General features: G+C 47.6%; 1 protein-coding gene across 1 annotated transcript; it reads left to right on the top strand.

The window, feature by feature from the left end:
- The first annotated feature begins 32 nt into the window (after positions 1 to 32).
- Positions 33 to 10,733, top strand: LOC135810355 (BET1 homolog). The gene is made up of 3 exons (XM_065323847.1): positions 33 to 408; positions 3,159 to 3,215; positions 9,166 to 10,733. Exons 1-3 carry the CDS (start codon positions 313 to 315, stop codon positions 9,322 to 9,324), a joined length of 312 nt encoding a protein of 103 aa, XP_065179919.1. The 5' UTR covers positions 33 to 312; the 3' UTR covers positions 9,325 to 10,733.
- The last annotated feature ends 3,044 nt before the right edge of the window (positions 10,734 to 13,777 follow it).

Below are 13,777 nucleotides of genomic sequence, written 5' to 3'. Positions count from 1 at the left end.
TGCGATGACTGCACTGGACTAGTGGCAGTGGTCAAAGTCGAAAAGAAGCACCGATAATGCGATATGCGACATAACCTTTCTTCGTTCTGCAATTTTGGCTGGATTGTGTGAATGGAAACCGTTTGTCACGGTCTGGCACCCACTCAGAACTGACTTTCAAGAGTACTGGTAGCCTCGCACTCCTTTCGCAGTAGGTTTAGTGACAGCGGCTGCAGGAGACCCTGCTGGTTGATTCAGAAGAAATTTTGAATCCAAGTTCATGTGTGCAACGTAAGGCAGCACTGTCAGCGTCAGTCTACGAGCACTGTCAAGATGAGTCGGGGCTCAATGAGAACAGATGAGATGCTGGAGATCGAGAATGAGCGACTACTGGAAAGCGTCGCAGCGAAAGCCAAGCTCATGAAATCGGTGAGCGGAGAACAACAACCCCAAAATAATAATTTGTGTCCGTCCAGCATTTGTTGAAAAAATGCAAAAATACAACAAGGCAGGTCACGAATCAGGCTGTTTATCATCGCTGTGCATGTGGCATATTCCGTCATTCCTCAGAGCGCTCGTCATAGATCCTGATCAGATCATCTGTATGTTGTGTTGCCGAGAGGCTTTTTGGGCTCATGTACATAAGTGAGCTCTGCACTGGTGTGGCCAAGATACGGAAAACAAAGAAAAGAGGGGACTTGTAATTCCCTAGTTTGTCTCGAGTGAATGTACAATCATGTACATGTACGGTGCTGCTCAATGAATGTCAATCTAGTCGCTCACGTACGTGCCATCCCTAGACGTGCGAACACTGGGCTGCGAAATGGTGCAAGGCGCAATCTTGACTCACTCAACCAAATTTCATTCGGCAGCACTGTGCATGTACTATGCGTCTTGCTCGAAACCAAGGTATGATGGAAAGGCAGCTGAGAGTGCTGGGTGTTCACAACACGGTAATACCATTACAAGATAGTGTTAGCGGGCGTGAGGTCAGTGCGATCTCCGGCGTGGGTAGCATACACCCCTCCTCTGGTAGTAATGGCTTGTTGATTTGACCGGCCGAGATGCCACGCTACTTGCGGATAAGTAGTAGACAACGAGCGGGTTCTACCACAGGGGCGCCCTGCTCCAAAAAAGGGTGTTATTGAAAATATGTATTGTGTACATGTGGGTTTATTGGATGAAGCTTGTCGGCTCGTCTGGATTGTACTCCGATAGATATCTGTTGTTGGCGGTGGCGTGTCTAGCGGACGCCATGCTTATTCGGATACTAGCACAAACAGTGCACTAGCCACACTCCACAATGGCAAGTAGTTACTCCTGGTCGGTCTTGTTTCGTTCCGTAAGATGACGGGAACTCGCCAGCTTTTAAAAGCGGCACGGGTGTGTATTACATGACCCTGATGATGGGCCAGGCCCGAAAATTTGGCGTGATGTAAATTTTTAATTTTATCGCCGTGAAGGGACCGTTGTTGGAGTTTGGAGTTAAGAAGTGAAGTTTCCTAAACGGACATGTACTGTATACTGTAAAAGCCATTATTCTAACGTGGTGCATATGTATAACGATTTCCTAAAATTGACTGGTTTACGTGTACCAAAGGTGACGATTCTCACTCATTCTCAACGCTCAATAGCAACAGTATAATGTATCGATTTCTGTATAACGATTTCTATTTTAACGAAAGATTTCTCCTCGTTAACTCGTTAGAGTTAGCACTTTGTTATAAATTATGGCTTTTACAGTAACACCTTATTTTCGGTGTAACTTAAATTTCGGTAATTTCGGTAGAGAACCAGGTACCTAAATTTAGATTACACCTGTATGGCACTGGAGTATGCACTGTACGTGCAGGGAACGCTGGTTACCTAACTCTACATTACACCTGAAACCTGGCAGGGTCCTAAATACCGAGATTTTACCACGCCTAAAGCTACCTGTTATACAGTAGAATCCATACATCCTGTACACACACTCTCTAACGGTCTCTAGGCTACACTGCAATTGATATACATTAGGCCAAAACAAAAAAATAGGCTTGTTTCCGGTCGGCAACCCCTCAAAAAGGAGACTCGGTCGGCCGGAATGAAACTTTTTTTGGATACTTCTTTTGGTTCCTCAATCGTTGTGGTATTGATGGACAAGAGCACCTACATATGTACATTGTACATATATCATGGCAAGGATCAATGTCAAAGTTGACTGACTCACTGTTCTTGTACAGCATGTGGTGTATTCCTGTTTTCGTACATCCTGAGAAATCAAGCAAACAGTTTGAGTCCTTCCAGCTCCGTTATTCTAGCTCGTATCGACCCCGGAGTTTTGCTGAGAATCTCTGCTACCTTGTAGGTGTTTCGATTGTGGAATTCGGTTGGGATTTGACTGAGTTATGACTCGTCGAGTCCACTTGCACACATGGCATTGCCACCGTTTGTATACATTTGGGACCAGAAAAAAGTTTCAGAATTTGGGAAAAAGTGGCCCGGTCGGGCGACCGGAAACAAGGTCATTATTTGTTTTGGCCTTAGATCAAATTTTTTGTTGCAAATTTTCCTTGCCCATCCTCATGATGGGCCTTGCCCAAAAATTTGAGCTAATGTATATCAATTGCAGTGTAGCCTAGAGACCGTTAGAGAGAGTGTGTACAAGGTGTGTGTACAGGATGTATGGATTCAAGTACTGGCTACAGTGGAGTCTCCAAACCTTGAGAGTAGTGTTATGCAGTAGGTAAAGCAAAGTAAAGTCTGCACATCCGCGTTACCACCGGCTTACAATTGTGCTGGGAAACACCACCAGCTGCTTAGAGAAGTTTTGCTCGTGCCAGGCCACCACCATGCCCGATTTTACCAGGGTGGCAGATGCAGTGCCTAACGGCGAGGGTGAGATGGTAAGTCTCACAACCAATGCCCGACAAGGGGGCGGACCTCGTTAGCTGCATCCATGTTGCCCTCACTCCAAGTAGGGAGCGCCTGCGAATCACAAGGTCCCGAGTTGGAGACCCGCCTGGGAGCAGGGAGCGTGTACTGTGCTAACAAATGCGGTGATGCATGCGTGAACCACTTTACATGCAATGAACTGTGCCGACACCCACGGTCAACTGGGTTCTCCCTATTCGGTATGTATGTGGTAAAGATGAAGTTGTTCTTTGTGTGTTTTCCATGATCGTGTGTTCGTTTTTCAGGTCGGTCTCGACATGAATCGTGAGGTCAAGTCACAGAACATGCAGCTTGGGGACATGGTATGTATGGTTCTGTGCTCTTGTCTGTGTCTGTGTGTGCACGTGTGTGTGTCTGTGTGTCTGCGGATATGTGTGTGCATGTGTGAGCATGCTTGCACGTGTCTGTGCGCACACATGCAGCTGCGTGCACACCTGCGCATGTGTGTCTGTCTGTCCCTGTGTTTGTTCATGCGTGCTTGTGTGCGCACAACTCGTGTGCGTGTGTCATCGACGTAGAGAAAGAGATGTTACGCCGATTTACGAGATCCACGATTGTACCGTGGTGGGTAGTGCAATCTAATCTCATGAACCTAGCAGCTTGGCCCAGGACTACAGTACCTTTTTTTCTTTCTTTTTTCTCTACAAAATCCACATATCTCCAGACACTGGGATGAATAATGGAGTGTGGTGGTGGGGCCCATTAACCCTTTCCGTGCTGGCCCCTTTTACTCCAGCAAACTGACTTTCCAGCGCACTGACTCTCCTGGTGTCGTTTTCGCTCACAGGTCCGAACGAATTTTTCTCTCAGTTCAGTTTACCTGGATGGATTTTCATCATCCTGGGCTTGTTGGAAAGATCGGGACCAAGCGAATCCATCCTGGTAGCTCTCAACTCAATATTCATGGCGGTGCAACTTCTATGTCCTGTCGAAACTACTTCACGATGCCTCGGAAAGGCACAGCAACTCGATCTCACATTCTTTTTCGGTTTCTTGTTCCAGGTCAGCCGATTTTCACTATTCAAACTGCGCTGCAAAGCTGAGATCCACGTGCTTTCGCTGGTGTCCATTACGCATGCGCTGTACCAAAGGGAAATCCCCTGGCACGCAACAGCAAACTGCGAACGCACGAACAAAAAAAACTCACGATCGCTCAGTGCCGTGAATTTTGTGTTCACACCGTCGCCGCTCCGTCAATCTTTCTCCTATCGTGAAGAACTTTATATTGCTGGAAAGCTGAGGTCAATACCTTTCCAACGGTGTATCGATTGTCGCGATAGACTCATTTTTGACGGAGTTACGAAAGTTTGTACACTGATCTATGCACAGCGATATACTGCGCAAATCTCATGACGTCTATAGATGTCATTAGTCGTTTGGCGTACAGTGCGCATGACGTCTATAGACGTCATTAGCACGGAAAGGGTTAAGCTCCGCCGACCAGAAGTCTCGGCTTCATAGCTCCATGGACTGTTGGGTGCCAAAGAAAGGAGTGATGAGGAGCAAGCAGGCTAGGATTCCACCAAGCACAGCACGCCGGTGTATACAGTCAGATCTCGCTTAGCCGCACACATCCGTTTTCCACAAAAACATCCGGCTAGGCGAGGGAACCGGATAACCGAACACTGGTTATGTTGGATGCATCACGTATGCTGTAAATATGTAACCAGCTATTTTCTTTCCGGATGGCGAGGGATCCGGATAAAAGAGAACCGGATAAGCGAGGTCTGACTGTACACCGTAACTAAAGTGTGCATGGACTGGAGTGCAGTAAAACCTGTAATGGCGACCACTCGGATATGGCGACCACTTGACCATGGCGACCACTTTTCCCTGTCACGGACGCATTCACATTCAAAACAGCTCGGATAAGGCGACCACTCACTCAACGCGACCGACGACCACCCACCCGCGACCGCGTTGCCCAGTGCTAGTACATGTAAATGTACGCATTGCATGGTAGATCTACACATGGTGCATGCACAACACTCGACAGGTCCGAGGACATGCGTCGGGCTAGAGTAGCATAGGTGTGTGCACTGTGATACACTGATCAAAATGATGTATCACATGTGGATATGGTAACGCGAACCACTGAGCCTGGATAAGAAGACAACCTGGCCACGGCACGGCTGTTCAGATGCCGAAAAACCGGCATCTACGTCATCCGGGATGCATGCCCACTTTTGATTGTTGAGTTCAGGAAAATTCAAAAATTCGAATCCTTGTCACGTAGGAATTGACTTGAATACAGGTCTTCTTCGATGAATATGCCACAAACCAGCCCTGATATCCAGGCGATTTCAGGTTTAAAAAACTCCTTGGCTGTCGTCTTCCTCATTTCCTGAATTTCGTAGCTTCCTTCCTTGTGAAAGTGCTCTTTTTCCTTGATGAACCTTTGCCTTCTTCTTCTCGTTATTCCATGGATGGTGCCTCTTCCTGGGGATAGTTTCAGTAAGCTTCTAGCCGTAGGTAAGGTTTCCTCGTTTCTTCTCTAAGTTTTTTCTTGTAGTCGAATCTCCTATCTGTGCAACCCGACTGAGTTTTTTTCGTCGACGGCCCCTCGATCTTGTCGAGGGCCCCTGCCAGTAGTCCTCATGGCCAGTCACCACTCAGTGCTAGAGTCTCTCTGCAGGGTCTGTGGCTCATTTATTCCTCCTTTTCGTAAAGATAAGAAGACTAGAACGACCACGCATTCTGTGAATGATCATGCAGACGAGCTCCTGCATTATTTCAACATTGACACCACAACAGATACACCAGACGTACATCCCACAACGTTTTGTGATTCATGCAAATCATACATGAGAAGGGCTTCTTCCTCCTCTTCTGATGACTTCCGAACACCTGGCATTTACGTATGGCAGCCACATACTACACGTTCAGTTTGTGAGGTGTGCTCCAGTGCTCTAGACAGGAAAAAAGGTGGCAGGCCCAAGAAACCATCGTGTGCAGTTGCTGGATCAAGGGTCACACCGAAGCCCCCACATTCCAGTTTGGACAGGCTTCAGGAGCTGGCCTCCCCTACATTGGCTGGAAATGAATCTCTTATTTTTATGTCACCGTCTCCCTCTTTTTCTTGCTGTGTATGTTCTAAGCAAGTGAACGCAGCAATTCAGCACCCATGCTGCGAGCGTCTTTCGTGTGTGGAGTGTATCCATGATGCTTTTAGGGATGCATTTGAAATAGAATGCATGCACTGCAAGGCGAAGCTGCGGGCAGCACAGTTGAAATCTCCATCTCCGTTCACCATGAACATACTTGCTGAACGTAGAGTTCAGTGCAGCAAGTGCATTGGCAACATTCAGCTTGACAAATACACCACACACCAAGAAACATGCACAGCACCAACATCCATAACATTGTCATCCACAGTGAAACAAGTCATGCATGCAACCCCAACTGCACTTTGTGGCAACGTAGCTGAGGACCTTCTCTCTTTTCTTGTCACTCAAAAGTCAGACAATGGTGTGTTACAGCAAAAGTCAGGCACACGACACATTACTTGGAATAGAATTCCAGTGGCAAATGTATCTTCAGCAGATGCTTCAGCGAAAACTCTCCGCCAACGGGAGGCAACACTTAAACAGGTAAAGGAAACCATTTCTGGTGGCAATGCTGAAAGTATGCTTGCCCAAGATGCCCATGGATTAAAAATGAGGTCAAAAGAAGGGAAAAAAGAGTTATTGAAGGAAGCCGGGTGTGTACCGAAATCATTACCAGAGGACGTGGGCCTAGCCATCAAGGCCGATTTACAGCTGCCTTGGAGTGGCCTCCGAAAACTTCGCAGATACCTGAAAGGGGCAGGGGTGCCAATTGAATCAGAACACAAAATGAGGGACACAATCAAGACTGCTCTGCCTTTCATTTTGAACTGCAGAGAAGAGCTGCTTGTGGACAAATCTGGCGCAATGAAAATGTGTCCTGTAGCTTCGTTCCCGGATCTTGTAGCAATCATTCTGCACTACCTTCAGTTAAATGAAGATGCGGAAACGCTTACTTGGCGCGATGGAGCTATCCCAGCTGATGAGGTATGGGTGAAAATAGGAGGCGATTTTGGTGATGAATCGTTCAAGTTCTGTTTTCAAATCGTTAACGTGGAACACCCAAACTCGACTGACAACACGGTACCTTTCTTGATCTTTCGAGCGAAAGACAATGCAAGTAACCTGGATTCCTTGCTCAAATCATACCATGCGCAAATTCAGCAGCTTGCATCAGGTAAGGTAACCTGGAAGGGGAAAATGGTGAAACTATTTCTGTTTGGGGATTATGAGTTCATGTGCAAAGTGTATGGTATCTCTGGTGCTAGTGGCGTGCGTTCGTGTCTTTTTTGCCTTGCCACGAAAACAGACATGCAAACGAAAGACTCGTCTATGAAGCAGCAACGCTCCCTTGAGCAACTTGCTGCAGACAATGCTCGGTTCCAGGAAGCTGGCAGCATCTTGGCCCAAGCCAAGAACTTCAACAATGTGATCCGGCCAGTTACTGTGCCGATTCCTATCCATAAGATATGCATCCCAGTGTTGCATTTAGATCTGGGAATATTCCCCTGGATATATGAAGCAATGCTCCGCGATGCGGAAGCCCTGGATCTCCTCTTGGCACTCTCTGGCACTGATGTGCAGTCCAGTGCGTCATTCACCACTGCGGCAGAAAAGCGGAGAGAACTGCATGCTTTGCAGCAACAGCATACTGCCCTCGTTGAGCAGGCTCGAGCTGCACAAGCTCAGCTGCATTGGCTGCTCGCAAGAATTCCAACCGTCGAGGAAAATTCCTTGCAGCACGTTCAGCTCCTAGCAGCTTCAGGTATGCTGCACCAACTTTGGATGCAGGCACAAGAAGATATCAACAAGCTGTTGCCGCAACTGGAGAACCTCGACGCAGAGCTGAAGGCAATCAAAGTCCGCAAGGGACCATGTCACGAGTCCTTTGAGCCTGTACTAAAGAAACACAGAATTGAAAGACAGGCGTACCACTCAGGCGCTTTTGTGGGTAACCATATCCACAAAGCGCTACAGCCAACAGTAAGCAAGGACATCACCAGCGCACCACTCCAGACTATGACCGACATCTTCGACATCCACAACTTACCAGACGTGCAGTACACTCCAGAACAACAAGATCTGCTGGACAGGGCCTCAACACTCCGTGATAAGTACTGTACACTCCTCACGCAGTACAGAGATTGTAGAGCGATCTTTGCTACTTGTGACAAAGCTACACCTGACTCTTTACATCAACTCTCAACCAACATCGACATATTCATGACAAATCTACGAACTATTGTGGCCCAGCAAAAGAAGACGGTGACACCGAAGATGCACATGCTAGAGTGTCATACCGTGGATTGTATGAAGGAATTTGGAGTCTGCCTCGGACTAATGGGCGAACAGGGTGGTGAATCGATCCACAAATGCTTCAAGCACTTGAGAAGCTCAATCAGCAACGTCAACAGAGACGTGGATCGGCTGCGAGTTCACTTCTGGCAATACTTGAACAATACACTGCCGAGATATAACAGCATGAAGCTGCAGCCAGTGAAAAGAAAGCGGTCTACATGTAGTCAGTGACCGGTGGAAAGCGCTGCATCCATGGCCGAGCTATTGTTTAGTCCAGATTGTCATTTGCAATAATCGAGCGCAGCTGTGCCAGGAGAGTCTTCCGTTTGCATGTCTGACTGCATGAAAGAGAAACAATCTGAAACGCGTCGCCAACGGATGGTGGGTGGTGGTGGGGAAAAGCATGGCCTATGCGGCCGCTTCGCAGAATCATTTTCACTGTCTCACCTACTTTGCATGTCCAACAAGAAGCACACCAGCTAGCTACAAGACAAAAGATATTTGAAAGATTTTTTTGAGAAAACGAGTAATGAAGCGGAGTACAGCAGTCGCCATTTTGGTTACTGTGGATACTGCTGTCACGTGCACTTGATTTTTTTTTACGAAAGTGTCAGCCATGTTCAGTAGTTTCCAGCTTCGAACAGCCGTGACGGCGACCACTTTTTCTCGTCCCTTGAATGGTCGCCTTAGACAGGTTCCACTGTACATGGATATTGGAAAGGTCCAGGCTAGAAGGCTGCCCCCCCCCCCCCCCCCAGTCCTTTGGCACCCGGCAGTACTGTAGTAATGTTATGAACACTGGCAGGTGTAGAGAACATGCCTCTGCTCTATCATAATGTCTCTCTCTCACTCTCTCTCTCTCTCTCTCTCTCTCTCTCTCTCTCTCTCTCTCTCTCTCTCTCCGCTACAGAGTGGAGACTTTGAGGGTGCCGGTGGGTTGCTGGGCAGCACGCTGAAGGGCCTCAACAATATGACGCGGAGTGGCAACTCTCGTTTCATGCTCTACATCATTGCCGGTATCCTGTTTTTCTTCTTCGTCATCTACTACCTGACGTCGATGCGACGGTGACGTGGCCCTGTGCGCATCCTATCATCTACGTTTTCGTATGTACTGTTATTGTCACCGTCACCTTCAGTTGGTTAAGTCCGTCAGGCTATGCATCGTGGGGCCTGCCCGGCCGACTGGGTGTGGTGCGCTTGAATAGCTGGTTGTGGGCTGCCTGACTGGCTAGTTGTGGGCTGCCCAACTGACTGTTTGTGGTCTCCTCGACTGAATGTGTGTGGTCTCCTCTACTGACTGTGTGTGGTCTCCTCGACTGGCTGTTTGGGTCCACGTGGCTGGCTGTTTGCGGTCTCCTCGACTGGCTGTTTGGGGCCCGTGTGGCTGGCTGTGTGTGGCAGCCTGACTGGTTGTATGTAGACTAGTACCCGGCCGTCTGCGTGCTGGCTGCCTCACTGGCTGTCTGTCTTGTAGTGTGTATACATGTAGTTATCACACAGCAGCCCTATGCGTCAATTGTTGGCCAAAGAGGTACCAATAAGGTTGAAGAAACCAGAGTGGTTCTGTGTCGGTAACTGGTGTTAGTTTAGTAATAATGTGTTGCCTGTCAAGACGGTGGTGTGCTGCTCCTGTTTAGTCCCCCTGTCATCCTGCTATTTCTGTGCTGATTGATGTTCCAGCCCAGGCGCTGCTGGTCCTTGTGCTGCCCCCCCCCCCCCCTCCCCGCTTTCTCCTTCCTATGTGCTCTGGTTGTCTTCTCTGCTATCCAGTCCCCCTCCTGACCACGCTGCGTGTACTCTATCCGAGTTGCGCACAGAATCACCCCTCACCTGCACCATGATTCCGTTCCCAAGTGCATTGGAATCCGTCTATGGTATGCCTCGTCTTCTCTGCTACTAACTGGATCGCCGTCGGAGTTTGAAGCCTCCCGATTGCGACTTGCAATGCTTTCTCGTTTTCAGATTTTCTTTGCAGCCGGTATTGGTATGGTCGTGCGTTGGAGCTAGACCGCAGCATGGTGTTGTTTATTCAGTGCCCCCCCCCCCCCGTATTGTTTTCAGCATGTCTGCAGGCTCTTCTGCGTCCCCATTCATGACCACATTTTTTACATCCTCCATGCACTAGCTTCACCGCCACCATTCCAGATTCCACAACCGAAAAGTATTCTTGACCTCCTAGTTGTAGTTGCAGCCCTTGGATGTTCAAGCTGGAGTTGGATGGGATATTCCCCTGCTTGAGTATTTGTTACTGTTGTGTGCATTATTTGATTTCACCACACTATCACGTCAACGTGTACATGTTTTTTATGCTGTTTCTTGATTTGTTTTCGTGACGAGTCACGGACATGCGATATTAGTGGCTGTAGTAACCGCTATACCCATCGTATATTTGCATGTTGTTTTCCTGCTCTGTGTGGAGTGTACGGGAGTTTTGTTGTGGTTGCAGAGCCTCCGAATTTGGAAAATCTGCTTTGTCGACTGTACTAGCATTACGCTGTCTTGAGTGTTTTGATATTTTTTAAACTAGCTGCTTGTTGAGGGAAGGAAAAGGGAAAAGTGTGAAGTCAGTTCTTCGGCATCCGACAGTGCTGTAGCGACTTTATGAACAACTGGCGGGTGCATTACTCTCTCTCTCTCTCTCTCTCTCCTCTCTCTCTCTCTCTCTCTCTCTCTCTCTCTCTCTCATTCTCTCTCTCTCTCTCTCTCTCTCTCTCTCTCTCTCTCTCTCTCTCTCTCTCTCTCTCTCTCTCTCTCTCTCTCTCTCTCTCTCTCTCTCTCTTCTCTCTCTCTCTCTCTCTCTCTCTCTCTCTCTCTATATAGCTCTCTCTAGCTCTCTCTCTAGCTCTCTCTCTCTCTAGCTCTCTCTCTCTCTCTCTCTCTCTCTCTCTCTCTCTCTCTCTCTCTCTCTCTCTCTCTCTCTCTCTCTCTCTCTCTCTCTCTCACTCTCTCTCTCTCTCTCTCTCTCTCTCTCTCTCTCTCTCTCCTCTCGCTCTCTCTCGCTCTCGCTCTCGCTCTCTCTCTCTCTCTCTCTCTCTCTCTCTCTCTCTCTCTCTCTCTCTCTCTCTCTCTCTCTCTCTCTCTCTCTTTCTCTTTCTCTCTTCTTGTGGTACATTTAGTATGTCCTTTGCGCCAAGTTTTCTGTGACTATGCTGCTATGTTAGCCTGTGTTCCTTAGCTTGAAACGAAGTGTTCTATTTCAAGACGTCTTCTGATCTGGTACAGTGGTAGCACGGGTATGATGGGTCTCTTCCACGCTGTCCGACATTATTATTATTATTATTGTTCTTTATTGCCACGATGGCCCATGGCCAATATTAAAGGAAGATAATTGTGATTGAAATCAGTCCGGAATCATAATAAAATCAATCTAGCAAGCAAGGAAGGAAGCCAGCACATTGCAGAGGGATGGGGTAACGATGGGGTACAGCGTGAGCTACTACAGGAGCATATGGATGATAGACGTGTAGCATTCCGGGTGGAATTCTGCTTAGTGTGCGGCGAAGGAGATCAACACGCTTTGTCAACTACTGGTACTTGAGCGGAGATCAGTCTTGTGCAAGCCTTCGGTCATGGCAGCCGGCCAACTGAGTGACTGGTGGCAAGATGTTCATGTTACGTCAAAGGCACCGACAAGCTTCAGCGATGACTCGGCCCAGCTCAAGAATAGCCATTCGCTATAGACCTGGCTCTACGGTCACTGGGTCTGCCGTCTGCCAGTTAGGGCGCGTTCAGACTACCGATAAAAAGTGAAAGGAATGGGAAAGTTTCCAAGGTGATTTGATCACGGACGTTACTGGCCCGCTACCGGCGGAAAAGTTTTACTTCCGCGGCTGCTGCGGCAGTAAAACTTTTCCGGCAGTAAAAAGAGTGCTCAGGCTGGGAAAAAGGGAAAATCCCTCCTCAGTGCCACGGTGAGAGGTGCAAAACTTACGTACCGGTAACGTTAGTTTATCGGTACTGTGAATGTCCTTCACGGTTTATCGGCATTCACGGTTTGACGGGGTTCACGGTAGTCAGAACACGCCCCAAGTAGGATGTTGGCTGGACAGGTTTCCTGGAGGCATTGAGTAGACATGGTTAGCATTTTACCATTGACGCTATTTTCGACGGTACCGCTTTTTGTGTGTGGAGACATGGCATTTTACCGTTCACGCTACTACGGCTAGATCCAACGGCACTCGTACCCCAATCCCAAAATACCCACGGTTTGGTACTGTTTCGACGATAGCAAGCTCTTTTTAGCTGGAGAACGAAACGGTAAGATTCAAGACTCAATAGGGTAACGTCACCACTTGATCGTTGCGTCAGGAGTCAGGACTCAGAAGCCGAACTGCTACCATGTCTTGGAAACACACAAGAATCAGTAGACTCGCCCTCTATACGCCGACCGTCGAAATAGCGTGAACGGTAAAATGCTAACCATGTCTAATTGTCTAGCTCAATGACATGTGCTTAGCCCGTACGGACCCAGCCCTTTCCCAAACTGGGTGCTCGCCACTTTTTTTTCGCAACTTTCTGTTGTTTTGGAAAACTTCGCGATCTTTCGCAACTTTCTTCATTTTTTCACAAAAACTAGTTTGCAACGTTTCCGCAGCCGTGAGCAGAGAAGCGCCCTGAAGTATTGAAGCGTCCATAATGCTCCGCGCTACAACCAGAAGCGTTGAAACATTGCATCAAATCATCATGAAAAGTGTTCTTCTTGTAGTACATACATGTACATGTATGAACATGCTTTTTGTTTGACAGCATGGCAGGTACAAGGTCTACAATAATATCAATACAAGGTTTATCTAATACCCTGTATGAACATGTACATGTATGTGGCAGCACTGAGTAGCTACATGTATGTCATAAATGTTGTGCGAAGGTACAACAAAAACTGAGGACAATAATAAATATTTTATTAATATTAAACGTGGATGCGATGCCAGTCTTTAAAACTTGTTTTAGCATGGTTGCAGTTGCGAGAAATGTTGGCACATGCGCACACACACACACACGCGCACACACACACACACACACACACACACACACACACACACACACACACACACACACACACACACTCACACACACATCCTTCTACGCAGAGCAAAATGAGAATAATAATGTACATGGCTGTAGACTATACTAGTTTTGCTAATAAGAAAAAAAGTAAATGATCAGAGACTTTGATTAGTTTGAAGTGTTAGCAAGAGAGAATTATGCTAGTAGGTACAACCTTGTGCAGCCGGTCAAAAGTGAAGGAAAGTACAACGACCAAAAATACAAAACAAAAGTCTCCGACGTAATTGTGCACAAAATAAATTCACGACAAAAAAACAACGAAAACCAACGACAAAGGGGAGAGGTTGACTCAGGGCAGATATACATGTAGGAGGGTGGCATTTATGCATGTATTTTTGTTATTGCAAGTACACAAGTCAGAGCCAGAGGGTAGAATGCCTACTTCAAAGTATTCATTATTACAGTAGCGATCATTGAAGCTCGGCGCGAGCCTGCTCTTCCTCCTCGGCAGTGAC

Source organism: Sycon ciliatum, chromosome 2 (genome assembly GCF_964019385.1).
Source record: "Sycon ciliatum chromosome 2, ocSycCili1.1, whole genome shotgun sequence".
NCBI classification, from domain to species: Eukaryota; Metazoa; Porifera; class Calcarea; order Leucosolenida; family Sycettidae; genus Sycon; species Sycon ciliatum.
Note: the sequence above shows the minus strand (reverse complement) of the source record. Positions and strands in the feature narration are given on the sequence as shown.

Bases quoted from the DNA above. Each gene is read 5' to 3' on its own strand.
- LOC135810355 (XM_065323847.1), top strand. From the start codon at position 313: ATGAGTCGGGGCTCAATGAGAACAGATGAGATGCTGGAGATCGAGAAT. The intron at 409-3,158 runs GTGAGCGGAGAA...TTCGTTTTTCAG, and splicing joins AAGCCAAGCTCATGAAATCG to GTCGGTCTCGACATGAATCG. The intron at 3,216-9,165 runs GTATGTATGGTT...TCTCCGCTACAG, and splicing joins ACATGCAGCTTGGGGACATG to AGTGGAGACTTTGAGGGTGC.